General features: G+C 47.6%; 1 protein-coding gene across 1 annotated transcript; it reads right to left on the reverse strand.

Moving 5' to 3' along the window:
* Positions 1 to 499: 499 nt before the first annotated feature.
* Positions 500 to 27,004, reverse strand: RGS9 (regulator of G protein signaling 9; the record flags this gene model as incomplete). Its single annotated transcript, XM_079544401.1, has 17 exons — positions 500 to 671; positions 2,438 to 2,523; positions 3,125 to 3,263; positions 3,752 to 3,839; positions 4,264 to 4,379; positions 5,260 to 5,373; positions 7,280 to 7,341; positions 8,026 to 8,055; positions 13,756 to 13,827; positions 14,460 to 14,541; positions 16,309 to 16,385; positions 16,765 to 16,823; positions 17,848 to 17,899; positions 18,693 to 18,799; positions 18,967 to 19,017; positions 21,825 to 21,921; positions 26,942 to 27,004. The coding sequence occupies 17 exons, from the start codon at positions 27,002 to 27,004 to the stop codon at positions 500 to 502; spliced, it is 1,467 nt and encodes a 488-aa protein (XP_079400527.1).
* Positions 27,005 to 27,384: the final 380 nt, after the last annotated feature.

Here is a 27,384-nt window from a genome sequence, read left to right on the forward strand (position 1 = left end):
GCTCAGAGGATGGACATCAGCACGGACACATTCTGAGGTAGGGTGCCTTGCTCTGCTCCCTGGAGAGTCCTCAGCTGCTGCTCCAAAGGCGGCCAGTATGAACCCAAAGGACTGAGACAGCACAGCTTCACTCTACCTTGTGCCATCCCAGCTGCTGGAGGAGCAGAAGACAGGGAGAGGCACACAGGCTGCCCAGACTCCTGGGGCTTGGGACAGCCAGAAGCATCCCCCGTCATGGTGTGCACAGAGGGATTTCTGGCCTCATGCTGTGCATCCAGCACAGCCAGCAGCCTGGCTCCAGGAGCATTCCCATGCCTCATGTGCCTGGGAAGTGACATCTGCTGCTGCAGAAGCCATGGCAACATGCAGGAAGCAGGCTGCTGGCAGAGCTGGCCTGGGAAACCTAAAGCAGCACTGACACCTTCAGGAAAGGGAGACGAAGCTCAACACTGTCCTCAGCTTGTATTTTCCCTGCGCTGTGCCCTGCAGGGCTCAGAGCCTACTTAGGAGGTTCCTGCTTGAGCTGGCTCCTCCGATCCAGCTTGCTCATGACCTGCGTGATGTCCACGGTGGCAGCAGCTTCTTTGGCTTTGGCTTCTTCCTCCTGCTGCCTCAGGATGATGGGGCTGGGGCTGGAGCGGAGATGACGGCGTCCGAATGGGAAACTGGAACTGGGCAGAAGGAGAAAGAAACAGAATGTTACTGAGAGGTAGAAACTCTGCATAGCTGGATGACCCCAGATAGAGCAGAGTCACCAATCAGATAAACCTCCTTGGGCTCTGAGGCTATGCATGGGGAGAAAGGCACTTGTCACAGTGCCTGCTGCTACCTGACCAGGCAAAAGAAAGGCACCTCATACATTAAATACAGAGGTGCACCTTAGTATTTTGGCTGACTTTCCTCTTAAGCACTTTTGTCTCTTAAAATCTCTCCCAAAGAGAAGCCAGTGAATATTCCATGAGATCATTTAATGAGGAGGGCAGCGTAGATAAAGAAGCATACATGAAGTGCAAACACAGACTAAGTGGTTTAAAGCAGGGCTTGGTGATTCTGTCATATAGCAGCAGAACTACTAAAAGAGTAAAGGCAGCTTTGTTCCTGGTCTTAATGAGAGACACCAAAACCAGAAGATGTCTAAAACATTACTCTTCTTGTTTTAAGCATCTGAAAGGGCCTGGAGCATATTCTGTACAAGGAAAAGCTGAGAGACTTCTGACTCTGCAGTCTGGAGAAGGAAAGGCTGAGAGGTGATCTGAAAGCTCTTTATAAATATCTAAAGTGAGGGCGTCCAGTCAATGGTGGCACATGGTGACAGAAAGGGGCAACAGGCAGAAACTGGAGCACAAGAAGTTCACTACTGCTTAAGCAAGGAAGTCGGATTTGATTTCTAGAGGTCCCTTCCAACCCCTACAGTTCTGTGATTCCATAATAACTAACTTTCAGCATGAATCCAAACAACGGCCATCAAACTGAGACCAGTACAGGTGGTTCCCAAAGCAGAATCGTGACCAGCAGCAGTGAAAACAAACGTTAAACCACTTCTGGTGTAGCAGCTCTCTGGTTATACAGGATGCTGTCTGTGTGTTGTGCATCCAGAACAGGCGCTGAAAGATATGATGGCAATCACCAGGGGTAATCCAGCATCTGCCAGGGACTTTGTGTGGCTCAGGGAAAAACTAACCCAGCCCCAAACAGGAGGGTTTGTTGGTTTGGTGTTTTGTTGCTTTTTTTTCCTTTCCACTGACTTGGGCTTTAGAAGAAACAATAGTGTGAAAGTCCATTATTCCTCTTTTTGTTTGCGAGGCTGACGAGTGGAAGAGGAACAGAGAGAAAAGCACATCACCCGGTCCGGCTTTGACAGTGCACATTTTGTTTTAAGAAGCTACTGCAGTTCAGATTGCCTGCATTTGCTGTGCAACTCCCACCTTGGTCAGAAAAAAGCCATTTCAAGCCTTCCCCTTCTCAGGCTGCCTACCTTGTATCACCCACAGGTAAGATGCCTTTCACCTTCACTGTGCAGGGTGCAACTAGCTTTGTTCAGGCAGAGCAGAGCAGAACCCATGGAGGATCCTGCAGCAGCTCTGCATCTCCTCTGGCAGCCAGTGTTTCATGGCTGAGAGTTCTCATGCCCAGTACACAGTGCTCTCTCCTTCCAAGAGAAATGCCATGATTAATGCAACAATCACAGCATTTCTGAAAAGACCCAACAGGCAAGGCAGCTGAGTTATCATCAAGCAGATTCTGATTGCACATGAGGCATTTCCAAAGGGCTCACAAATAAACAGCATAATGAATCTCAAAGAAAGGCATCTTCTCAGTGAAAAAATGTATTTAATTAAGCAAATATCTAAATTATAGTAATTTTGCTGTAACTCAGGCTTTTTCAACCCTTGCTACAAGAAAAGCAAAGCCCACAACTGTGTTTAGTTTCACTTGCCTTTTTTTGACAGTTTCTTGTGGCACAACAGCCTTGGCCAGCATTTCCTTGTATACTGGAGACTTCAAATAGCGGCCATAGGAGTCCTACTAGGAGAAAAAAGGGAAGCTGGTAGTTATGGGCTTATTAAAATCACCACCAAATATATCTGCTCGGGAGCCAAGGAGGCTGGGAACTGGATACCTCACCCAGCAGCCCAAGTGACTTTGCATTTTCAGGCAAATGCGGTACTTAAACCAGCACCCTTTCATCTTGTAAAATTCCCAAGAATTTTCATCTCCTAGTAAAGCTTCCCAGGTACAATCCAGGGGTCCCACAATCATTGCAGGGTGAAGAATGTATGTTTCAGAAGCCAAACATTTCAGCAGCTGGCTTAAAATCAACTTTTTCTGTCATTGTCCATTTGCATTAGCTGCTGATTTGGCCAACAGCACTCCTCCTTGCTGAGTGCAGTTTGACCAAGGGAATATTTAGAAAGCAAGACTCGTAGCAGACACCTAACCTCAGCCACCTTGGGGGAAAAAGCAGCAGCAAAATACAAAGAGCTGACCCAGTGCTTGCTTAAATCAGCAAATCTGAGGGATTTTCAAACAGAGGCCACTCGACAGCGACAGCTGGTAACAGTCAAAGACAAGGAAAGGCCCCGAGACCTGGAATCCCCCTGAGGCTTGGAAACAAATAACAAACCTTTTTCATCAGCATGTAAATGTGGGTCTGAGCAGCATCTAAAACATAGCGATGAGGGTGCTTGAGGCCTTTCACCGTGATGCCCATTGTTGTGCCATCGATGTTAATCCAGCGCCTAGCTCCTGGAGCGAGGAACAGCCTAAGAGGAGAGGTGGACCAACAGCGTCATTAACAAGTGAATTCCCCCAGATTCCTCTGTCTGTGGACGAAAGGAAAAGTCCCTTCAACTTCCCACTACAATTTGCTGTAAATGATCTCGAGCAATTAATCTTCTCTCCAGCAAAGTGAGCTGTGACATTCAGTCACTTCCTCTTGCAATGTAACACACAATATAAACCAAATTTTAGCCCTCTGGAAGGAAAAAGGGTCTCTCCACTCACCTTGTGGCAACCCCAAGACATCTGCTATTCTGGTATTTAAACTACAAGCTAAGATTTCTCTTAAACATTATACTGGAGAGCAGAGGGGAAAAGCAGCCGTGCAACAATTTTTAAGCTTTCACCTTCACAATCTCCATTCCTACACGGGCAAAGCCTGTAGGAATAAATCACAAGGGGAATGGCAACGTGTCAGGGAGGATACGAGACTCATGTGGAGAGTGTAAGAACGTAAGATCATCACACTCACTTGTAAATCTCTTCTGCTTTTTCTTTGACCTTGGACTGGTCTCCATATTTGAGATCCTCACAGGCTTCCCAGAAACTCAGGTTCTCTCCTGCACAAGAAGGATTCGTTGAGTACACAGCAAGACCAAGGAAATCCCATTTATGAACCCCTAAACTGAATTTGTTTGATTCCATACAACACCGTCCCAATTCAGAATCTCTCTAATTCTTACAGCCACCCTAAAAATCTCCTGCAGGCTGAAGGAGGACGCAGCTTCCCACTGCCCCCTGCCCAGTGACAGACCCGCAGGAGCACGTGAATTCAGCCCGTGGCAGCGGTGCCCTCACACGAGCGGCCTGCGCAGCTGCACTGTGCGCCCCGTGCCACTAGGTGGCGCTGCACGCACTGCCTGCACAGCGGCTCCGCTTCATGGCTTCATCACCGTGACAGCGCACGGCACTGCAAAGGCGCGGATCTCTCCTGGTGCCCAGGCTCAGCTGTGCGCCCCAGGGAAAGAGAGACAAGGAACGCACCGCTGAACTCCTTCTTCAGGAAGAGCTGGAAGTTCTGCCGACCTTTTGGGTCCCGTATCAGCTCGCTGAAATTAAAAGCCCATCGCTCCACACGCATCCTGGTGGGGATTTCCACCCTGCAAAGGTTGAATACAAGCAGTACTGCCAGTTTCACGAGGCCCATCTAAATGGCAGATTAATGAAAACCAAAATGTTGGAATGTCAGGAGACTCAGTGCTTTCTGTTTTCCAGAATGCTGTAATGAGCTCCCCAAGTCAGCCCGCTAAGGAAGCGGTAATTAAACAACTTGGTACACAATGGGATGAGGATTTGTCTTGGATTGTTCTGCTCTCACAATGCTGGCCCAGCTTTGCTGGAGGTCTGACTCAGTCCCATCCTGGAGGAGGATATCGCTGCTCAAAGCTTCCATTCTGTGAAGGTATCTTCTGGGGCTGCCTTAATGGGGTATTATCACTGTAACAGGATTGCCGGTCTTAAATGAGAACCACTAATATGCTGTATGCTTCAATCCCAGAGTTGCTAATACATAATTAGCAAATGCTATCTGAATAGGAACCAAGGGAGACCTCAGAGAAGGGATGGACCATCAGTACATGTCCCCAGTCCAAACTCCCTACTAAGAAGCCAAGCAGGTGAATGCCGAATTGCTATACCATTGGCAGGAGCTATATTAGCAAGGTTAATCCTAAATCAAGTGCTACACCTGAGCATAACTTGTCATATTCTACTCTTTTGCTAGTAAAACTGAGGTAATTCAAGAGAGGATTTGGACAACTAAGCAGCTTTTAAGTGCGTACTCCCAACATTTTAGGAATTTCCACCATGTTAAGGAAGGTTCAGCATGGATATTCCCCACTTCAGCCATGTCAGAAGGGGAATTGTTGCCCTGCTCATGATCACAGACTGGATGTCGTGATGAGATCAGCAGTTCCCCTTTCTGATTTCTATCAGCATAAAGGTCACTGTAAACCACAAGCTGGCAAAAAAGCTACGTACAGCTTTGCATTGAGATCCCAGAAATCAGGGTCATCTGTTATCCAGGGGTTGCTAGGGAGACATCCAGACAGGATAGGATCATTGGAGAGAAACTGCTCAGAGTACTTCACAAGCCTGCAAGTAAATTCAACAAAATCAAAATCATAACTTGCAACAGAATTGCAATCAGACCCATTACAACCAAACGAACGTACAGACTGTGGGTACGCTCAGAGCAGCTGCCTTACCATGGAGATCTGGAATGTGGCCCCTGCCTAACTACAAAAACTGATTCAGTAGCACAGTTAATCTTTTGTGCTTCGCAAACAGAAATCTCCCAAGCATCGTTCAAAGCACTGGTTTCGTCAGCTCAACTTCTGGGAAATCCAAGGCTCCTTCATCACCACCTTTCGCCTCTTCACTTCAAGGAAGTGGGACTAAGCCCCCAAAAGACAGCTGTCTCCTGCAGCCAATAGGTCAGATAGAGAAATACCTGCCCCCGTGCTGTTTTGTGCCACACATTGCAGAGAAAAGGAAAGCAAGCACTGCATTTGCTCAGATTGGATCCTCTGCAGCTTCCTCACAAGGTGCAAGAGATCTTAGCAAGCTCTGGAAGAGGTAAGGCAGTGCTCAAGGCACCTCCTGACTTCTCTCTCCACTGACATGCTATAAAGCCCATTCCCATACACGAGGGTGAGGGCTCAGCACAATGCAAAAATCTCCCTATCCTAGCAGGAACCAGACAAACCCTTCTACCTTCTGAGTTGGTGAGACTTGTAATTACAACCAATTTCACTAATGTCCTGGAATTTTAATTCTCTCCTCCCTTTTTCATTCTTGAAAAAAATTATCTGGTTTCTCTGTTTAAAATTCCCTCCGGGCAAAACTGCTTTTATGTGCTCAAAGCAGGGAGTGCACTGTCCAAGGGCCTGTTGCTAACAGGCACCCTGGCATAGATCCTGTGATTATACAATGCTTCTGCACAAAGTATAGCACAGGTTTGGCACAGAAGTGCTTGATCCTATCTTTTCACTGGAAATGCCAAGGCATTCAGCACCTACATAATTCTCTCCACTCCATACATTCTAATTAAGCTGCAAATCTAAACCTGTCAACTCAGGTAACATCGTTCTGTTCTTTTAATGATTAATGCTTTGCAGCTCCTCCTAAATCAATGTGGTGCCCTGCTGCATGCATACTATCAAGTTACTGATCTTATCCTTGTCAACAATAATTTGATTTGGAGCCAATCCCACAGCTGAAGATGGAGATCCAACTTTCCCAAGCGTTTCTTGCTCCAAGTATTGGCCATACTCCTTTATATGACTAGTACCAATGTATAACTTTATTTTAAGTACCCCAAATTCCTGGAAGATAGACAGGTGTCCCCAGCTCCACCTCACAGTTCACATAATTGAGGCAAGGAGAGTTTTACGTGACCTGGGCGTATGTGACAGACAAAGGAGCAAAACTGCTTGTGCCTTACAAGCTGTGGTTCTCAAGTTGTGGTACAACTTCCTAGATCTCCCAGCCTATTTCATTCATCCATGAATGTCTTTCTATGAGGGAACAGGCCCAAGCTCCACGTTTATCTTGGATTTGAGAGGAGTTGCTGGATGGCAATAACACGTATCCAACATGGACTGGTGGCGTGGGAGCTGCCAACACAGGACTCCAGGTGAGAAACTCCTCCAAACTGCAGAGCTGTGCTGATCCAACAGCCACAGCCCAGCCTGAATATCTCTTTATTTCAAAGGGAATCTTGACTGAGAGGCTGACACTGCTCTGCAGACGTTTATAGCAAAGCCCCCCTTAGCTGCTTACTTTCCCTGAAGATGAGGACTCTGCCACCTCCTCTGCTTTGTGCCTTCTAGCACAGGAGCACACAGCCCAGCCACCAATGTACAAACAGGCCATGTGGCCACCGTAGCCATTCCCCAGACTGAGTCACCAGCTGCAAGAACAGACAGCTTCATCATCTCGCTAAGAGATGAGCACCAAAGACTAATTAATGTGTGGACAGAAGGAAATTGGGACTTACCCTCCAAGGGAGACAGAAGATTTCACTCTGGATTTCATGATGGCCTGCTGATAGTACATAATCTGAAAGGGATCAGACATGCCCATGGTTAGGAGAAATGAGATACGCAGACCAGGCCAACTCTATCTGAACAGCAGGCATGCCCTCTCCCAGGCAGGAGGGGGGCAGTACCTGCAGTACCTACAACTAAGAGCTCCTCCTCCCAGCGCTTTATTGGATGTCCGAGGAACCACAACATCCCTGAACTGTCAGGGAAAAATGGCCATTTTCACTGAGCTCACTGAAAATACCAGCCAAGCATTTTTCAGTGTGAAAGTAATGCAAAAACAGCCTCCATGCTATAAAAGAACTGCATAGTAGCTACCGTTCTTGGCACCTAGAAACGCTCCGGATGATTTAGCATGTAATTATCATTGATCCTTGGCTGTCTCTACACTGGCGCCATTGGATGCATCTCCTGTGATTTCCCCACCACTAATTTTGATCTGTTGGATCTGTCTGCCCTTCCTAAGCCTTCAGTGTTTCCTCACATCACCACGAGAGCTACTGCCTGCCTGCTGCAGTGGGAGGAAATGTGCTAAAATCACACCGACCAAAAGCTCTGTGGGGCAGAGACTCTGCCAGCCAAACCAAAGCACTCTTAACACAGACTATCCCCTGCAAAGGGGGCTCTGATCCCTCAAGTAACAGTGATAAAAGTAATATACACACGTTGGACAAGTAGAAATCAAGGAATGACCAGTTACCTCTCTCCTATAAACATCCATTGTTTTCTTCTGTAAAATAAAGAAACAAAAATAAAGAAATTGGGGCGGGTGCTTTCACTCATCCTCTTTGAGACATGAAAACATCATTGCACTGCTGCTGTCGTGCAGTGCTCTCCAATTAATTCTCATTACAAGTAAAATCAAACACAGCAGCGCAGCTAATCAGGGTATCATCAAAGCTAAGAGCATCCACACACCGTAAATTGTTCCATTAGCTGTATTTACTGTTAGCACTGCTTCTTCCATCACAGCCTGCCTGTATGCCTTCAATTAAAGGGGCATTCTAATGGAGCTAAAATAGATTCATTTAGGAGACACAGATTAGATCATTCAGTATTAGGTAAAGGAGACAGGAACCAACACATTGCAAAATATAAACACCACAATTAAAAGCCTCAGAAGATGTATCTGCTGTGCAAAGGGTGCTTACATTGTGATTTGAGTAACTCAGACTATGTTACATGTCATCCACAAATGAGCAAGCAATTGAAGGCAAGAAATTAACTGCAGGGTGTTTATGCACACATCTTTCTTTGAAGCACAGTTACTTTGTGAAGTAAACTCGAAGAAGGAAAGGAAAACACAGGCTAAATCAGAGATGCTCCCAGCAAGCCTTTAAAGGCTTTTGCAAGCTTTCAGTTCTGCGTTTCCTGTTCTAGCTAACAAGAGCCACACAGATAATCTGCAGACCAGAATTATCCTAATTAACCCTGCAGCAGACAGTGGCCTGCAGAGTGCCTTGTGGAAGCACAGTGTCTGTCAGCCATCAGGAACAGAACATCTGCTGCCAAACAACACAAGCAACACAGCCTGCTTCTCTCCTCTCACCAAAGAACCTGCAGAGCGCTGCCCCTGTGCCCCTGTTCTGGGGAAGGCAGGATGCTCTCCCAGGCTGCTTTTGGAGAGGCACTGATACAGACCTGATTTTGTATTTTAACCATGATCAGCAGCCCTACTCAGAAGGAATAAACTGTTCTATAATTGGAAGAAAAATGTGTACATCTTGTTGTAACCTGGTTGTTTTTAAGAGGGCACACTCACCATCTCAGAAGTAGAAGCAGATCAGCCAATATGTACAGCAGTGATCTTAACACAACCCAGCCTGGCTGGTGTAGTACTAACAGGAATCCTGACTGCGTTGGCATTGCAATGGGAGGAAGCTTTTGTTGCTGGAAATACCATGACCAACTCTGAATGATGGATAATCTCAGCTGGGACAAACAGGACAGCAAACACTAGTTGCACCAGCAGAGATGCCCTGCTGACTGCACACAAGGAACTGCACGTGAGGGGTTGAGGGCTGACATGGCAGCAGGAGTACAAAGCTGCCAGACAATAGGATCATTGGCCACAGGGTTGTGCAGCTTCCCTTGCTGATGCAAAGGTTCCTGGGACATCTTATGAATAATTTGAAGATAAACATTGAGTATCAGCTTTTCACCCTCCCTGGCTCTTGGCCATACCCCTGATGGCAAACTTTCACGTAGGCATCACTGCTTCCCCTCTTTTTTTACAGTATTAATACTATTCCATATACATTGTAGAAATGGAAGGCAGAAAAAAAGTCACCTGCTTGCACAGAGAATCTAGCTTCATTTACTGACCTAGAAATGCCCGCATCAGAAAACTTTGATTCTGTTTCAGGCAACCTAATTCCTGCACAATAGGAGTTCACTATCTCCTTAGGGAACCTGAGATACAAATCAGGCCCCATTAGGTTTACAGCGTGCCAGCTGAACTGTTCCATTTGATGAAACTGAAGAGTGGCCAGGGCTTTTACTTAAGGAAAATCAACAGGTTAAAATTCCTAGATGATTTTAAAAGGACTCTGATGTCTTCTTCTGTTTTGTCAGGTGGGTTCCTTGACCAGGTGCAGTGCACTGGGGTGAAGAGAAGGTGGATGCTGGCATAACAGCTTGAAGGCAGCTCACATGGTAAAGTTGTATTAGTCTTCTAGAAGGATCTTAGCGAGGCAGGCAGCACACCACACACACACAAGACAAACAGCTGCTGGGAAAGAGAAGAGGAACTCAGTAAGTTAAATGTTACATGGAGTAAAAAAATAAATTAAGCTGTCCTTACTGCAGAGAAGTTGTGTATGTAAATTAAAACATCTGCCACATCTGCAAACAAATTATTTTGAAAGTGCATCCTATTCTAAGGATCCTGTCACAGCCTGAGCAGGCAGGTCAGCTCTCTGCACAGGTCCTGGGAAACTTGGGGGCTTTGGTGGGGTACCACAAGGGGAAGGGATTGCACAGAAAGGGGGCTATGGCACAAGAAGGCCAACACTGAACTGGAGAGGAATCAAACCAGCCCAGCACTGAGCACAGTATCCATCAGCCCGCTGAGGGTTACAGGTGCTGGCTGTGCTCAGCCCTTTCCAGCTCTGTAACTGGGAAGGATCTCAGCTGTTTCACCCCAGAGCTGCACATCATTTCATTTCCCTTCCTCCCAAATATCCCATCCTTTCTCCTATCACCAGTGTTTATAGCTTTACTGCTGCTACAAGAAACCCTGAATATTCTGTGTCCTTTTGAACACTGCCAGTGGTCTGCACCAGTTTCCCCATCCTGATCTCCAGCTACTGACAGCGATGCCAAAGCACACCACAGCACCCATCCACCCTCCATCATTTGACTGGAAATAACATTTGGAACAAAAGAGTCATTTCTTATAATGAGATTAATTTTGCAATGCTCTTAACGAGTGACTTATTGCAATTATTGTGGATAAGCTCTGCAGCCCTTCAGGCTTCAAATCAAAATGGCAATTAGTGATAAAACCTCATTCTCTCAGGTTGAGTGCTACACGTGCTCCTCCCTGAGAGGCACAGCAGCACCTCAACCCCTGTATGGCCTTGTCACCCCTTGCTCAAAGCAACCATTGAGGCAGAGCTGGGAGCCAGCCCAGGCTCTGAGCCCAGAGCTGATCCACGTGGCTGAAGCCAAGAGCTCCTACAAAAGCTGGGATTTCTCCTGCTTTTTTTTTTCTTTTCTTCCAACTGGACAGACCTCATCTGCTCCCAGCGTGGGTCTTTCTGAGCACACTGTGGAGACCATGGTGACTGTGTTTTTGCCTGTCTGGCCACTATCCAGCATCTACAGAGGCCAGGAACAGCTGGACAACAGCTTTTGTGCGTACGCCCAGCCAGAGCTTGGAGCAAAGAACGAGCACAGACCATGGTTATCCAGAGTTCATTTTTAGACCTGGTCACTGCAAAAGCGCCTTGCAGTTTGCCTCTCCTGAATGCTGGGAGTGCCCTCCATCCACCATACAGATAAACACCATGAGAATGCACTCCAGAGGCCAATCCTGTCTGCATCTAACACAAGACATCCAAGCATGCACCTCTGCTGCATTCATGTTTCCACCCCCACAGCTGGAAATCAGATTTTTAGATGTCCAGATGTCTGGTTTCCTTCAAATAGCTGGGTTTCCTCTATCTTGTTTATTTGCTTCTGATCCTGTTGTTTCAAAAAGAGTGAGGGTTGCAGCGGAAGTTGTGTGTTTATCAGGCAGCCAACAGACAGAGGCCTAAGAAAAAAATTAAAGTCCTACAACAAAAAGACTGCAAGGAACTGCTGCACGTAGCTCATTGCTGCATGCAACAGAGAGTATTTCACTCAGAAGTCCCCAGATCTAGCACGGTGATTCTGGCCCACCTAAGCACCATTTAGAAAGGCTTTCTGCTTATAGAAGGATGCAGAAGCAGTAACTGCAGAGGAGACAGTGGGCTCTGCAGTTGCTTGGTAACTCACTAAGCAGCGATGCTTGATCATGAGCCCGAGACCTGGGTAACAAAAGGCTAAAGCAGCCCTTAATTAGCTGATCAATGGCCAGCTACTGCTGCCTTACTCCCCGTCCAACTATAGCTCCTAACTCATTGTAGCAGTATGCCCACGGGTCAGTGATAAAAGTCCCCTTCAAATTGTGCAGCGTTTGGCTGAGCACCTGTTTATCTATCAATTAGGGAGGGAGCCTCCCACCAAAGGGTCTGAGGCGATTGAAAAGAGATGTGTGTGCCAATATCAGCTTCAAAGAACTCATTCTGATGTCAGAAATGAATTATCAGCTGAATTACTCAGCTGTCAAGATAAAAGTAAACTAATTGGCCAGTATCGCCAAACTAGACTGAGAAGGAACAGAGTCACAAATCAAATAAATGGGTGCTGGATTCATGCACTTATTTTCTGCTTCCATTCTTTCACCTCTGTCAGAACCAGAGGGGCTGGGCTCACAGAAAACATCAATAGATACAACCCATGCTGCCTTTAGCAGGGGTAAGGCATGTCCAACAAAGCACGGCCCAGTCTCTGCATTCAGAGACCTTGGGCCATCCTTCCAGCTGTGGCTGTTGAGCCACAGGTGCTTTTTTGCTTGAAGAAAAAAAAAAAAAAGCTGCAATTCCAACAGTGGATGTATGTCAGCCTTTGGCTGCTCCGTGTACTGCCAACTGCTCTTCCAAAACCAAAAGGAAGAACGAGAACAACTCATCCTCTCCAGCTCAAGCTACAGAGAGGACAGGCAGCTCAGAGATCAGTTTGAAGCAGAAAGGCAGTGAATCACCCCGAAGTTGGTGTCCTTTGGCTCAGTCCCTTACGAGATGGGGAACTGTCTGTTCCTCCTGTGCCCAGGGTGTGAGCTGAACTGAGATCCCTCAGCTCACTTCCCTGTTACCAAACAGCTGGCAGAGAGCTACAGGCTTTCAGACTGTTTGCAAACTGAAAATCTCCTTCCGTGTCAGCTGTAAAACTGTGGGCGAGATGTTGGCTTACTGCTTTTTTCCCCCTTTCTCTTTCCTCCTCTCCTGCTCTTAGCAGCTGCTAGTTATGGCATGAAAAAAAAAAAACCAACCCCAAGCCTACATTTTGCTCATTTTCAGTATCTATGGTAACAGAACAGAGTTGGCCAAAGCAATTATCCTGCCTCTGCCCGTTGAGATGTTTAAAGGCTGTTATGAAAATGAGAAGTTGTGGGAATACAGTGAGTGTGATGGCAATAACATTTGCACTTCATTGCTGAGCCACACTTTGCCTTCACTTTCAAATGAGCACAAATGCAGACTCCCTTTAAAGGACTGATGGAAGAGAAGACAGGCTTCAGCTCCTCATCCACAGCTTTCATCTTACTGTGAACTCCAAACCAGTCCCACCCAGTTACAGCCTCCACAGTCTCAGTTCATTAGTTCTGTTTATGGTCTAGCACCACAATATGTATTCTTAGAGAACATTTTGTCCCTCTGTCCATCACAGCAACTTCGCCTCTCACCACATATTACCTTTCTGGAGGTATTCTGTTTTACGTATTTTAAAACTGGATCTATCCTCTGATTCTTCTTACTGCTCAAGCCCATTCTGAGCTCATTCAGCACTAACAAGAAGGCAGCTACAAGCATTTGCAGGTAGAAGATTGCTTCATTCAGCTTCACCAGCAGAGAAAGCATCTCCTGTAGCTATACACTCTCACTAATGGATGTGGCAAGAAAGTTGACAAAGTACTTTTTTGACAAAGCCAAAAGAAGCTGCCAAAGCTATTTTGAGGGCTCCACACCCTGTGGACAACGAGACAGCTTCAGCTTCTGGCCTCTTGGCTCTCATGGCTGAGCTGACTTGCTCTGCCTGCATTCTCCAAAAACACCACAGTGCCAGCAACACTGCCTGGATCCTCCCAGACAGATTCAACAGATGTGAAGAAATGCTTCCTCACCTGGTTTACCTTATCTTCATTGGGATCTGTTACACGGTCTATTCCATACTCTAGGACATCCAGCATGCCGGGCTGTTATGAACAGGAAACATCAAAAGCTTTGCCACTCATTTGTTTTAAAGTCTGTTGGACGTACTAACACATGAGGGAATTCCCAAAGCCTGAGGGCTGTCACTCATTGCTCTCCACTGTGACCTTACCCAGTGCATGAGATGAATGCTTTTGACTGGAGGGCAGGGAGCACATCTCAGCACAGCCACAGTTAGGCTGTGAGCAGCACAGCTTGGCCTGGCACTGCCGTGCATGACACCCTCCCTAGGAATGCACTACTCTCCACATGGCTGCTGCAGCTGAACCTCCCTCCCCTGCAGCTTTGAACACCATCACAGTGAAGGTGGTGTGGATGCAGGGCTTTCTTTTGCAGCCCAGTCTGGTTGTGGCTGGGAGAGCTGTGGGACGTTCCCTCTTCTGTATGTACAACATCCCTTCAAGCCTCTTCTCCAGGACTGTCACTGAGTCAGTTGATTCCTCAACCCTGTGGCCCTTTTTCACCCTTTTCAAGCGTTCCCTGTGGTGAAGCAACAGGATGCACACCCAGGCTCATGCCCACAGCTGATCCCCAGCTGGGCAGGGACTTATCCCAGGGGCTCTAAGGAAGGGCCCTGCTGAGACACAAAAGCCACACACTATCATCTGCAACTTACAGGAGTTCTGTTCACAAGCCAGTAGGCTCTCTCCTGGCAATCCAGAGCGTACCTGTCCGCCTTCTTCCGCTCCTTTCCTGCCCTGCAAAGCCAAGAAAAGGATTTCACTCTACTGGAAGAAATCATGATTTCTTCTTCAAAAACCAGTAGGATGACAAAGTGGACACATCCCCAGCCTCCCTGCCCCACTGGGTTCCAGTCTGCCTGCCAAAGCTCTGATGCAGGCTCCTGACCACATCTTATCCCAGACAATTCTGGGCTGCGGATCACACAGTTCACATGGTCACACGTGACTGCTACTCCTCCCTGCTTCTAGCTTTTGAGAAATCATCATCTTCCTGAGCTCAGCTGGGAGCAGACACATCCTCTTTTGAGCCGACGGACAGCCCTTTCAGAGAGTCCCATACTAACAACCCTCTCCTTGCAGTCAGTCTCGCTGCCTGATGTTTACCCATCTCAGACATTACCAGGCAGTATGTAAGGGCCACTACACAGAGGTCCTGCCCATACACATTCTGACCCATATCTCAGTTCAGCATTTCTCACAGAAACAACGTGGAAACAGCACCAGTTCCCAGGCACTACATTTCAATCACCTCCACAATTAAATAGAAGAGGGACTTGCATGATTTAGGCTCGAACCAAGTAATTTTTCTCCCAGACACGTCCTGGGTACACATCAGCTCCGAGCATGGACACGGGAGCATTCCCAACAGGCCATCTGCTGCGGCCATAAGCAGTGGCTAGTGGGTGCTGGCTGCCTGCACCACCAGCTGCAGCAGCCCCAAACAGCCCCAGAAGCATTTCATCTGCTTCTTCAGATAGTGCCTCAGTACCCACCTTTAAAACTGCATTTGGAACCTCTAAGCCTGAGTCTGACCTCAGTTTACAAGCACAACAATCTTGTGCTTAATGAGACGGTTATCAGATGAGCTGTATTCTGACAACTTGGCTACCATCCCAGTGAGGACAGAAATGGCTGCTGAACAGTAGAGGTGGTGCTTGTTGAAGCAGAAGGTGAAAAAAAGTAGAAGGAACCCAGAGAACTAGGAAATACCTTATCTTCAAAGGAGTAACCCCATCTCAGTTCACTGATTTTCATGGGAATTTAAGGGATTCAGCCCCCCACATCAAGCCATTTTGTCTGGGTACCTAAGAAAGCACTTCAGTTTTCTCCAGGAGTCTCTGCTGGGAACTCCTACCACTTCTTGATTCCAGGACTGAAGTTCTGCTGTGAGATTTGGGCAAACAATAATCAAACCAGACCAGTAACAGCTCCTACATCCAGCGGGCTGACCCATAATGACACATGGCCATCTCTGATGCCTGAACTAAAAGAAGCTATAGCTCATGAGGGCTTGCATGCTGCAGCATCAAGCCTTAGCTTCTGCAGGGAAACCTCAATCTCATCAAATGCAAAACCTAAGCCTCCTGTAGCAAAAGCCACTCACAAAGAGGCATGCCTTTGAGTCACCCACCCCAACCCCTGCTCTCACTCTGACAAACCACCGATTTCACATTATTGGTGGTCAAAGGATAGGCAGGGAGAGAAACACAGATGCAGAAGGAGAGAGTGAGACTCTGCAAGTCCGATGTCCACTCATTTGAAAACAGCTGCAATCCTTCACGTGTGAAGTGCAAACTGAACAAAGTTCCCACGTTAAACGGAAAAACCTGCAGCCTGATATGAAAGGCAGGTTTGTCTCACAATTTCAAGGGGTCCTTGCAAGTTATTTTAAAACTGCAGCTTATGCTTTAAACTGTAATTTAACTGTGTAGCAGGACAGCGAAGCTCTGCTTTCTCATACCCACCCCTCTGATGCAAATAACAGAACACAAGTCAACTCACTTATACTGCTCTTTGGCCTGCATAATAACAAAATCCCACTTGTAGTTTATTTTTTTATTGAGCATGTTGTAATGTTCCTGGAATAAAAACAAAAAAGCAGTTAGTGTGAATATTCTGGACAAGGCACTCCCATGCTAGGGTTTTCTTGACTCTCCGTAGCTCAGCTCTAACTGAGCCAAGAAATCTGGATTGTTCTGAATGTAATTATATGAATTGCAACAGTTTAAAAATACCACAGCAAGGAAAGCAATTACTCCTGCTAAAATTATCACTGACTTCAGAGTATTTTTCTGCACCAGCCAATTTTTCACTTCCACAGTTTTGGCTTTTGATACCACTGGAGTAACACCTCATTGAAAAGAGGCGACTTTTTGCTACGCTTCATTCATAGCAACAGAGGGCTTAAGCTCTAGCAAATAAGGAGCTTGCCATGGAACAAGTACAGAACCTCCTCACCTTTTCATACTCTTCTAAAATCCCTTTCCTCTTGATGTTCTTCTTTGCTAGGTAAATTGCTGTGGAGGGAGAAACAAGTAAGCAGTCAGTTCTACTTAGGCAAACAACTCCAAGAATAATTAATAAATTGCCTACACTGCAAATACAGGAGTCTTCATTACAGAATCCTTCTGAGCACGAGCTCCAGGCTCACAAAAGCTCACCGAAGAGAAACAAACTTTGTGCTTTGCCATCAGTACCACACAAACCATGGTATGGGTGGGAGCAGCCACGTGCAACTGGTGCTGTGTGCCTTCCACCAGCAGCTGCTCCTCCTTTGGGAACTCGGCCAGGATTTCATAGGCCACAGTATGTTGAGCCAAATCTTTAAGATACTGAGGTTGTCAGAGCTCGTCCTCCACGTTTTCCAAAAGCAGGCCAATGTTTTGTTTCAACTTCTATTAAAAACATTCCCGTGTAGAATGTGCTCTTTTTCAGATCTACAGCATAATGTAGATAAAAACCACAGAGGACAACCTTGGTATAAACAAACCCATCTGCGAACTGCACAGCCTAAAGGAGTAATTAAGCTGATCAGCCCAAGGTTCATGACCAGCCCTATGATAAAAGGCATTACAACGGCAGCAAAAGAGTGAAGGGAAGAGGTGTCAAGAGATATTGGCAGTCAGTGCACATTATGTAAAGAAAGAATCATCTCTGAATGCAGGGCTTGATCCAAACCTACAGAAGACAGCTTTGGGCTCACATCCAGGAATATACTTAACTACTCAGGGAAACCTAACCTTGCGTTTAAAGTCTTCCCAACCCAGCAGAGTATTTTAGACACTTTCCAGTCCTACGTCTCTGGTTGGAACGCAAGAGAAGGATAAGCCCTTACATCAAAGGCACACGAGGTGCACGCATCCAGAGCATTCCCTCAGCTCAGCATCACTCAGAGTCATTCACAAGATAAAATAAGCACAAGGGCTGGTCACACCATGCGGAAAGGCAGCAAGAAAAGACAAAGAGCAAGCACAATGCAGGACTGCCTACACAAACACTTGTACCAGAATTACCTCTCCTAAATACAAAGCTATCACTTACCATAGTCGGTGTCATCAGCAGGCCAGCTTTGTGCGGGCCAGAAATACGGGGTCTGCAGGAGAACAAGTCTTTTGTTAGTGCAGAGCAGCCGTGAGCTCATGCCAAGTGGCACACAGCACTGCCCGACTGGAAGCAGAGAACAGCTTTTCTCTGCCATACCCAGACCTCAGCTCCTCAGCAGTGTCTCAGTACGCACAGTGGTGCACGCCAGCTACAGCATGAGAATTTAAGTCAGACTGACAATTTCAAATCCACTTCTGCTCTACAGTCAGTGTGTCCAAGCTTTCCCTGCCGCATGATCATTTAGACTGAGATGCTGGAGCATGATACGGCTCATTAGTACTTTCTCATTTAAAGTACTAATGAGAGCAGGCTAATTTCCCATCACAGCAGAAATTCTCCAACTGAGAACCTTGAAAAAAATCTCATTATCACTGTGGGTTTTTGTGTATCCGTTATTCATTCTCCCCAGATCATTCTACAGTCAACCATGTTTGATATATACATCAAACATAGCAAATATTCCATTTGCTATGACAAACCTGGAAGGAAACATATCTGGAAGAACTCTCAGCTATTTTAGTTGAGCTGGAGCAGTAACTTTAACTTAGAGGAATATCATAGTTTGACTGTAATCTGTGCTCTGATACACAGGAATGACATCTGACTGGGTGAACCAGCATCAAGCTGCTCTGTGGATCCCTTTTCCTCCTCTACACTGGATGATCAGCATGGCTGCACAGCAGGGACTCATGGCTCCAACTCCTGGGGAATTGCCCTAGGTGCCTGTATTCAAAACTTGTGTTGAACTCCCTCACAGTGGCATTAGACAAAGTGCAACTCACTTGAAACCTGTACAGGCTGCCATCTGTCCTGAGGGTGAGATTCTTTGGCTCCTGAAGAGGGTAGATGTAGCCATATTTGACAAACAGGTCCCCCAGGTGCAATGCCTCTGAAAATAGGGAAGGTAGAAGTTTTGATTGCATGGGAACACTGCACTGGAATTTAGCAGTGAGCTGCTAGTCAGGAGAGGATTCATCTAGGAGATTTGTCTATGGAGATCTTAAAGTCTTACAACCCTAATCCGGAAAGGCATCATTACCTTACATTTCTACCCACCTTCATTAGTGATCTGTAAACGCTGGAGAATCCACTGAAATATATCATTACCTGCAAAGCAAAGAAAATACTGGGCACTTGAAACCAGAAGTGTACAATTTGTGGGTCAAAATGATAGCTTTCCAGTCCTCACCCCTAACACAGCCTGGGAGCTCAAGCAACTGTAGATTCCTCCCTGCAAATGTTTCTCTTGCATGACACATTTGAGAGCACACAGATAAAATGCACAACCAGCATCTCACTGGCCATGCTGTTACTCTGGCTTTCTTCTGACCAAGCAGGAGCCAGTCTGTGGGAGTGGGAGCACAGGGCAGCAATGAGCTCAGGATGACACGCTATGAGCGTGCAGAAGACCCACGTGGCCTAAGCAACATTTAAACCCTAATCACTGGCTTAGAAAGGACTTAAGCAATAGAACAGCTTACACCCCCAAGGAAGAGTAAGCGTCCCTTGTTCTGCACTATCTTGTCTTGGAAGTTTCACTGCATAGTATCTCCAGATTCACAGAGCATGGTTCTGTCTCAGTTTGAGTTAGAGACCAGTGAGCAGTCTGCTCTGGTGCTTTATGGAATGCGACCTTCAGAGCAGAAGGGATGTCTGAGTCTCAGATCCAGGTTGCAGTGATAACAGGATATATTAAAGGCAAATGAGTTCTCTTCATTTGCAAACACTGCAGCTCTCCCAGTTCTTCTCTTGGGATGTGGTCAGTCATACCCAAAGTCAGCACAGATCTCCAGTGGTTTTATTTTCACATTCTGGGAGGCAGAATCTCCTTCTGCTTCAATAGGGCCAAGCAGAAATGCACTCAACCCCTGATCAGTTATTGGTCTCTTCTCCCCAGTCCCCTAGGATTGTAGATTGTGATGCTAACCTTTCTCGACATTGCAGTGATGACTTAACTTTCTAATAAGGGCTCAGAGCTCTTATCCTACTGCCTGCTTCCTGAAATAGATGAAATTAAAGGATTATCTCATCAATCATTTTTAGACAGTTCTCTCTGTATTATCTCCCACAGGTACATGTTTAGCATGGATGTTTCTTTGCCTTTTCTGATGTAAGCCATTTTACTAATACAGAATTTACCTAATTCACCCCCTGCAAGCAAACAGCAAAGTTCTTTGCAGTGAATGTGCGTCCACAGATTGATCTGTTCTACTGTCTTTCCCATTCCATCATTAAAAATTAATTTCTCAAGCAATACCCAGAAACCAATCAGTAAATATGCAATTTCTGCAGCCCTAAATATATCGCAGTTTAGAGCGTGATGACTGCCACGCAACTCACATGGCCATCAGAAGTTGGTGACAGTTTATGCAGGAAAAAACTCGTAACAATTCTGGTTAAGGAACCAGAATAAAGCAGACAGCATGCAAAGACAACGAGCACCAACGGGCATCTTCCCCCCACATTATCTAGCCACAGACTTTTAGGAAGTGGTGTTTTCTATTGGGCAGACATCAGGAGAAGCACTTAGTCCAGTTGGCACACCATCTACAGCAACGGGGCAACTTTCCTACAGCACTGCCTTAACATTCAATAAGAACTAGCAGAGGCAAGGCCAGATCTTTTGCAGATGCAAAACAGTCCACCAAATGTCATTCATGGCTGCTTTGTAAGGCAGGAACAGGATGCGCCATAAGACACTGAGGTGCTCCTCAGAACAAGCTTCAGACATCTCCTTACACTGACTCTGACTGGAACCATGGGCAAATGGCTTAATCTGCATGCCTCTGCTTCTGTACCAAAGGAAAAAAAAAAAAAGGGAGGCAAGAAATACGCAGGGCCTGCAGGGCTCCACAAATACAGTCAGGATGAATTAATTTTGGGGGGCTAAACTTCTTCCTGAGTCGCCCAGAGCAAGCTCACGGGTCTGAGCAGGAGTTTTGGTTCTGAATTTCAAAGTGCTGCAGAAAAAATGAAGCAGGAGAAAATACTGGTACAAGTACGTGTGAATATTTATAGCAGAGGATCCCTCACAAGTGCTGCTGTGGAGGCTTGGAGAACAGGCAGCAGAGCTACTGATAGAGCATTCTGCTGCCCTGGGCAAGGAGCGAGCAGTCATAAAGAAGGGCTGTGATAAGAGCTGCCTGTAATGCTAGACGTGACACATCAAGTCCAGCTACGCATCTGCTTCTCCTCCAGCCTGCTTGAAGGAGGCAAAGCTGTCATTTAAAGGTAGAGAAGTGGGCTGAATATATATATTTTTTTTCTTCAACCTGCAGGAAAAGAACAATTACTATCAGAAAACGTTAAAAGGAAGACTAATTGTTTGTTGTTCATTTCTGATGCAGGATATGTCATTTTGATTCCACTCTGCCTCTTGTAATCACAATCTAATATTTATCCTTATTTATGATCCAGCAACACCAGGAACACAATGGGTCTGGAGCCCAGAACACCTTCTCATCTCTACTCCAAGAAAAAGCACAAGTTGAGTGAAACTCACATGAGAGAGCTGTAAGTGCATGATTAGAAATCTTTGTCTCTTATTCCAAGAGCTAGGAATAAAATGAGACAAGTGAGACTGAGATAAAGGGAACAGGCATGCCCCAAAGGACATACAGCAAATGTTTATCAGGAGCATGGGCTCCATCGTAAAATAGCTTGGGTTGGAAGGGACCTCAAGGATCATCAAGTTCCAACTCCCCACCACAAGCAGGGTTGCCAATCACTGGATCAAGTGCTAGGTTGGATATCCCAGGACTCCATCCAACCTGGCCTTAAACACCTCCAGGGACGGGGAATCCACAGCCTCTCCAGGCATCCATGCAGCAATAACCTGGGGATAGGCAGGGGGTCTTCACACAGCTTTCCTCTGCCGAATTTGGCCACAACTCTTCCCTTGGAGAAGTTCTTACCTGCCACGGCATGCGGGATGTTTGTGATCATCACCCTCTGAGTCTGTGTCTTGATGCCCATGTCTGGATTCTGCATCTCCATTATAAGCGCTTCAATCTGCAAAGCATGGAAAGTTGCTTTTATTGTACAAATAGCCCAGCTGTGCACAGACTCACAGCTACTGTATCATTCACCAAGGAAAAAAAGAAAAAAAAAAAAAAAAAGGCAGTATTTTGGCTGGCGACCAAACAGCAAAGGTTCTGTTTCTGGTCTGCAGATAATAACCAGACAGGACTTCAGGAGGGCAGCAGGAAAAGCACACTGCTTTGCTGCAGGGCTGAGCAAGAGGTGCAAACACCAGGGAGATGAGAAGGACCCATCCTTTGAGAAAGTACAGCCACGTTGAACCAAGCCTCTGAAGCAAGCAAAGGATCGATTACAACAGAGACCAGCGTTCACATGTTACATTTACATCCTTCTCTTACCCTTGACTTCCTGATAACAGCATCCTAAAAGTGCAAGAGTGTCACAGTATGCTCAGGATGGTGGGCCTGGGATGTGCTCACCTCCTCCTTCCATGTGATGCTCAGCTGAGGGCTATGAGAGCCTTGGCACTGTGAGATGCTCTGATGTTTGCTTCTGCTTCCAGAGACATTAAATCAGAACTGGTCCAACAAGACCAATTTAGTCTCTCTGCACATCCATTTCAGGAGAAGCTGTAGCCTTTTAACTAGGATTTGTGGATTTAACAAGTGTGACTTGATGACACTTATGCACAATGAAGGGCATTGTTTTCACAGGCACCACAGTGACTTTGGCCCTGAGTCTTGCCAAATTCAGTGAGGATTTAAGCCCATAGTGACAGGATGCAATCTAGGCTTAACAGCAAAAATGAATTTTCAGCTGTCCTTTAAGCCAGTGTCAAATTAATACTAAAACAGAAAAATCTGGTAAAAATTCACACAAATACTTGTATATAAATACTTTGAGACAGCAAAACCAGGCCCAAAACAATGGAACATAATATTCTTTCTCTGTGTGTGTGATATTTTAACTGAACCCTGGGCTGTGGCACCAGAGATGGGGCCAAAGGACACAAGAGTGCCCTTACCCAGCACTCTGCCCCTGCAGCAATAGCACCATCTCTGCCAGGCTCAGCATTCCCTTACTCCAAGGGATATTGGGATGCAGAGACAGCAGTGCCCATCACCACTGGACTCTGCACTTGTTGCCTGCAGTAGAGCACAGCATCTTCTGCCCCAGTCTGCATGGCTGGAGCACCTCAGGGCTGCCTTCCCTTCCTCAGTGAGTTCCAGACAGGTCTTTAGCAGCCAAGAGTGTGGAACTGGCCTGGAAGCCCCCCCACACCTCCCAGCACAGCACGTTCTTCACTAATGAGCAAAGAGCTCCTGACTGTCGTCGCATTCATTCTGTTTTGGGCTCCCTCTTATCAATGGAAAAATAATGTATACCAAAAAGAAACAAGCGAGAGGAGCCAGGGAGCTGCTGCTGCCAGGGGGTGCCTGCTGCTCTGGCTGCAAACCAGGCACTTTGCTGATCAATACTCTGCCTGCCTGTTCCTCTCCTCCCAAGGGAACACTCTGCTTTATGGCAGGTTGCTGGAGGCAGGAGCCAGCCAGCGGGAGGCCAGAAGGGCTGCTTAAAATACAGCAAGAACATTTGCTTGCTTTGCTAAGGACTTTCACACATTTTATCACACTTTCAGCCAGAGAAGCATTGGATGGCTTTAATTTTGTACAGCTAGAAGCCACTTCCTGCCTTTGATGATGGGTGGAGATATGCAGAGGTAAACATCAGCAGGAAAACTGCTAACGGAGCCAGGCAATGGGGTGAGCTCACTTCTAGCACAGAGCCACAGAAAACCATGAACCCCACTGAGGTCTCCCATCAGATCAACAGGAATCTCTGCACAGAAGTGCCTTCACCCCAAAAGCACAAATACAACAGGAAAACTGTCTCCTAACTGCAAGTCAGAGGGACAGTTACGTGACAAGCAAACCTCTTACATTCACGAACCATAAGAAAAAGGATCGCTGTATTTTGGGGACGCTGGCAGACAACCAGTGACTGCTGGGGCAACACAACCCTGGTGAAGGCTTTCTCCTGGGCAGGAGCAGTGGGGACAGGTGGCAGCTGGGTGAGCTGCCTGGTCACACTTCCCATGCCTGTTTCTCCTGGCTTTATCCTCTGGGCACCCACCAGGGTCAGGGTGTGCTGGGTGCAGGGTCTGAACACAACAGCAAAACGCCAAAGGGAGGAGTTCAGCCCCCTCATGAAGGCACAGGCATCTCCATTCATGATGTCAGACACATTTTCCCAGCAGGATCCAGCTTCGTGCAGTGCCCACTCCTGGTGCTATAGTTAAACATCTGCTGCCTTCTCCAGCAGGAATGCTTGCGCAGTTATGGTCCCACTCACCGCCTACTAAAGATCATCCCTCTCCATTCTGACTTCCCAGATAGCAACGCAGTATTTCACTGCTACTCTGGGCTCAAAAGATGAACTCAACCAGTTTTCTAGGTCTGCAATTAACAGTCCTGCTTTGCACATTCATAGATGATGAGGGGAAAAAAAAAAAAAGACATGAGTCATTTGTTAACCAGCTAAAACTCCCTGCTTTTCCTTAAGCAAGACTGAGAAGAGGAGGAAGATTTTCCCACCCCACCACAGCAAAGCAATCCAACATCAAAGAGAAGTAAATCCACAAATGGGGAAAAGGAGCTGCAGCTGTCTCTTGTGCCATGCATTGTCTTTTCTCACTGGACCACCATCTCCATTCCAAATTAAACCCACAAGGAAACAAAACCAAACCAAAAGACAGCCCTGCCTAGCTGCACATACAGCTTCTCACCAGGGATGCTCACAGCATTTCACACTTCGTGCAGCACTTTACTCAAACAGCACTGGCATTTCCACTTCTAGATGGGAAGGGCCCCAACCCTCTGAGATGCCTTGGTGATGAACTTCTTGTACCTAGGAGACAGCACAGGGAATGAGGAAGGGAATCACCTGCCCTTTGCCAGCACAGCCCCTGCCTGTGCACTCAGACTAACTCATCCATGGGACAAAACACATGGCATCAAAGAAGCCAAGAGGCTGACAGCTCAACTCTGGCAACGTTCTGAACCTCATTTAAATGGAGAGCAGGAACCTGCAGAGAAGCCCCTTCCAGCCACGACACAATTCCAGCACTAAGACATCTTTAAAAACATCTGGAAAGACAAGAAGCAGCTGAATAGTATCAGATGGGAGAATTCAAGCCAAGATGGAGCTGGGCTGGGAAACCCCAACCAGTGCTGTGGATCCGGTTCATCTCTGCCTGCCTGGACATCAAGGAACTGAATAAGGAAGAGGCAGAGAAAAAGGCAAGAGGCATCCATCAGCCCAGCCCACGAGGTCTGAGTCACGATGCAGCTCATGAAGCACAGCAGAGGAAAACACAGAGCCCACCAGGCGCTGGGAGCACAGCCCATGCTGCTGTGTGCCTTGCTGCCTGCCACCCTGCGAGGCCAGATCCTCACTGCTGGGGCAGCACAAACCCATGGCTACAGCAGACGTGTCAGCCCGTGGCAAAGCCTCAGCACAGACTTAAGCAGTTAACAAAGCTTCTCTCTACGATTTTAGCTCCTCGAGGCTCTAAGCCTCCAAAGCGCTCGCTGGATGCGCGCCAAGCATCTTCAGCTCCCCTCCGGGACAACACTGAAGGACTCAGTGTATCAGGGGATGTGACCATCACCATGTACACACTGCAGTATAACAGCTGAGGCTCTGTCCATGGCTTCCCCAAGGACTGAAAAAGCAGAGAGAAGAGCCAAAGCCTGCTCGTGGACCATCCAGGGGTGTCCTTTCACAGCGCCGCTCCCAAAGCACTGTAACTACTCAACCCCCCTGCTTCTTGCAGAGTGAATTGTGCGTGCTCCATAAGCAGTGCTATATTTTAAAAGATCTTCCCACCTGAGGAGCTCAGAGCACTTTGCAAAGACTGCTAACACCCACGGAGCAGCTGAAGCACAGCTGTGGGAGGCTGTTTTCTCAAAGCATGCAGCCTCTCCCCTACACCTCTGCATGAAACCCCACAAAGTATTACTTAGTGCAGAATGTGGCCCTGTGTATTTCCTCTGCAGGGTTTCCCTGCCAAGTGTACCTTGAAAGACACAAATGTATAATTCCTGCTTCCTTCCTTGTGTAAAGCACTGCCAGGCTCACACCTGAGCACTGAATAGCCCCTGATTTCCTCACTTGTATCCCTGGAACCTTCGTGTCTCTGTAGGCCATAGGCATTGCAGGAGAGCTGACTCGAATAGCAACTGGCTGGCTGTCACTGGAAATTCAGCTAATTCCACTCAGCAAGATAAGCCACAGGCAGGAGAGGTGGGTGGAAGAACAGCCAGCTTAACACTCTGCTTTTAAAAATCTCTGCAGATATTGGTTGAGCTAAAACCCAGTTACACTTTTGAATGAATGCTACAAGGAAGAAAAAAAAAAAACCAACCCAACACTGAATGCAACATTACGCATCACATCCAAAAGCGTAGGCATGCATCTTCCCACTCTTTCAACTGTTTGTGGTCACAAAGACGCTCGTCTCTGAAAATGTGGAAGGAGGCAGGAAGCAAGAGCTGGCCATGACACACGCTCATAAAGCAGACAGCAGCGGAGCGGGTGGGAAAGCAGCAGGGGATACAGCCTCGGCCATGGCACGGAGTTTTCCCCCAGGGAACGACTGGGTTGCAGGGATTTAGGGGAAAAGACAAGAGAGGGAAGAAAACCGCCCGAGTAATTCAGCTAAGCTAATAATGATAATATAAATAACTTTCAAATTACAGCTTTCTCGTCCCCGCGACTTCTGCACACGCTGCTTCTCAGCCACCAGCCGAAGCCCCGGTGCCGGGCGCTCCACGTGGCCACACGGCACAGCCCTGGGGACGATGCTCTCCCCGGCGGACAGCACGCTGCCGGGGGGCTCCGGGGAGCAGCGCCCAGTAGGATGCTCGGACGGCTCATACGGCCGCGGGGACTGCTACCCGGAGCGCCATCAGGCAGGGTGCGATCTGCGCCCCCGCTGCTGACGCCCAGAGCGGCCGCTGCCCGTCACCCGGAGCTCCTCAGCCCTCACCTTTTTCAGGAAGGCCATCCGCGGCCGGTAGCGCTGCCCCTGGTCCAGCCGTGCGACGGTCATGGTGCTGCCGATGGGCGGAAAGCGCGGCGAGCGAACGGGCAGAGCGGCAGCTCCAGCAGCGCACCTGGCTGCAGCCCCCCGCCACCGGCTCCCGTCCTCGCCGAGGGTGGCGCCGCCGCTGTGCGCCGCAGCCAATGAGCACCCGCCGTTCCACTCACATTTACATGCAGGCGCGGGGCGGCACGGCTCCCGCCTCGGGGCGCCAGTGAGAGCCGGGCGGGGCCGAGAGCGGGAGCTGCAGGGAGCGCGGGCTGCGGGTGGGTGACAGCGCACGTAGGGAGCTGTGCTCGCACAGAGTGCGCTGGTGTTTGGGAGGGCAGCTGGCAGAGCCCCCCAACACTGCGCTGCCCTGGGGAGAAGAGGAGAGTCTTCCCAAAACG

This window comes from Tetrao urogallus (genome assembly GCF_951394365.1).
Source record: "Tetrao urogallus genome assembly, chromosome: 18".
NCBI classification, from domain to species: domain Eukaryota; kingdom Metazoa; phylum Chordata; class Aves; order Galliformes; family Phasianidae; genus Tetrao; species Tetrao urogallus.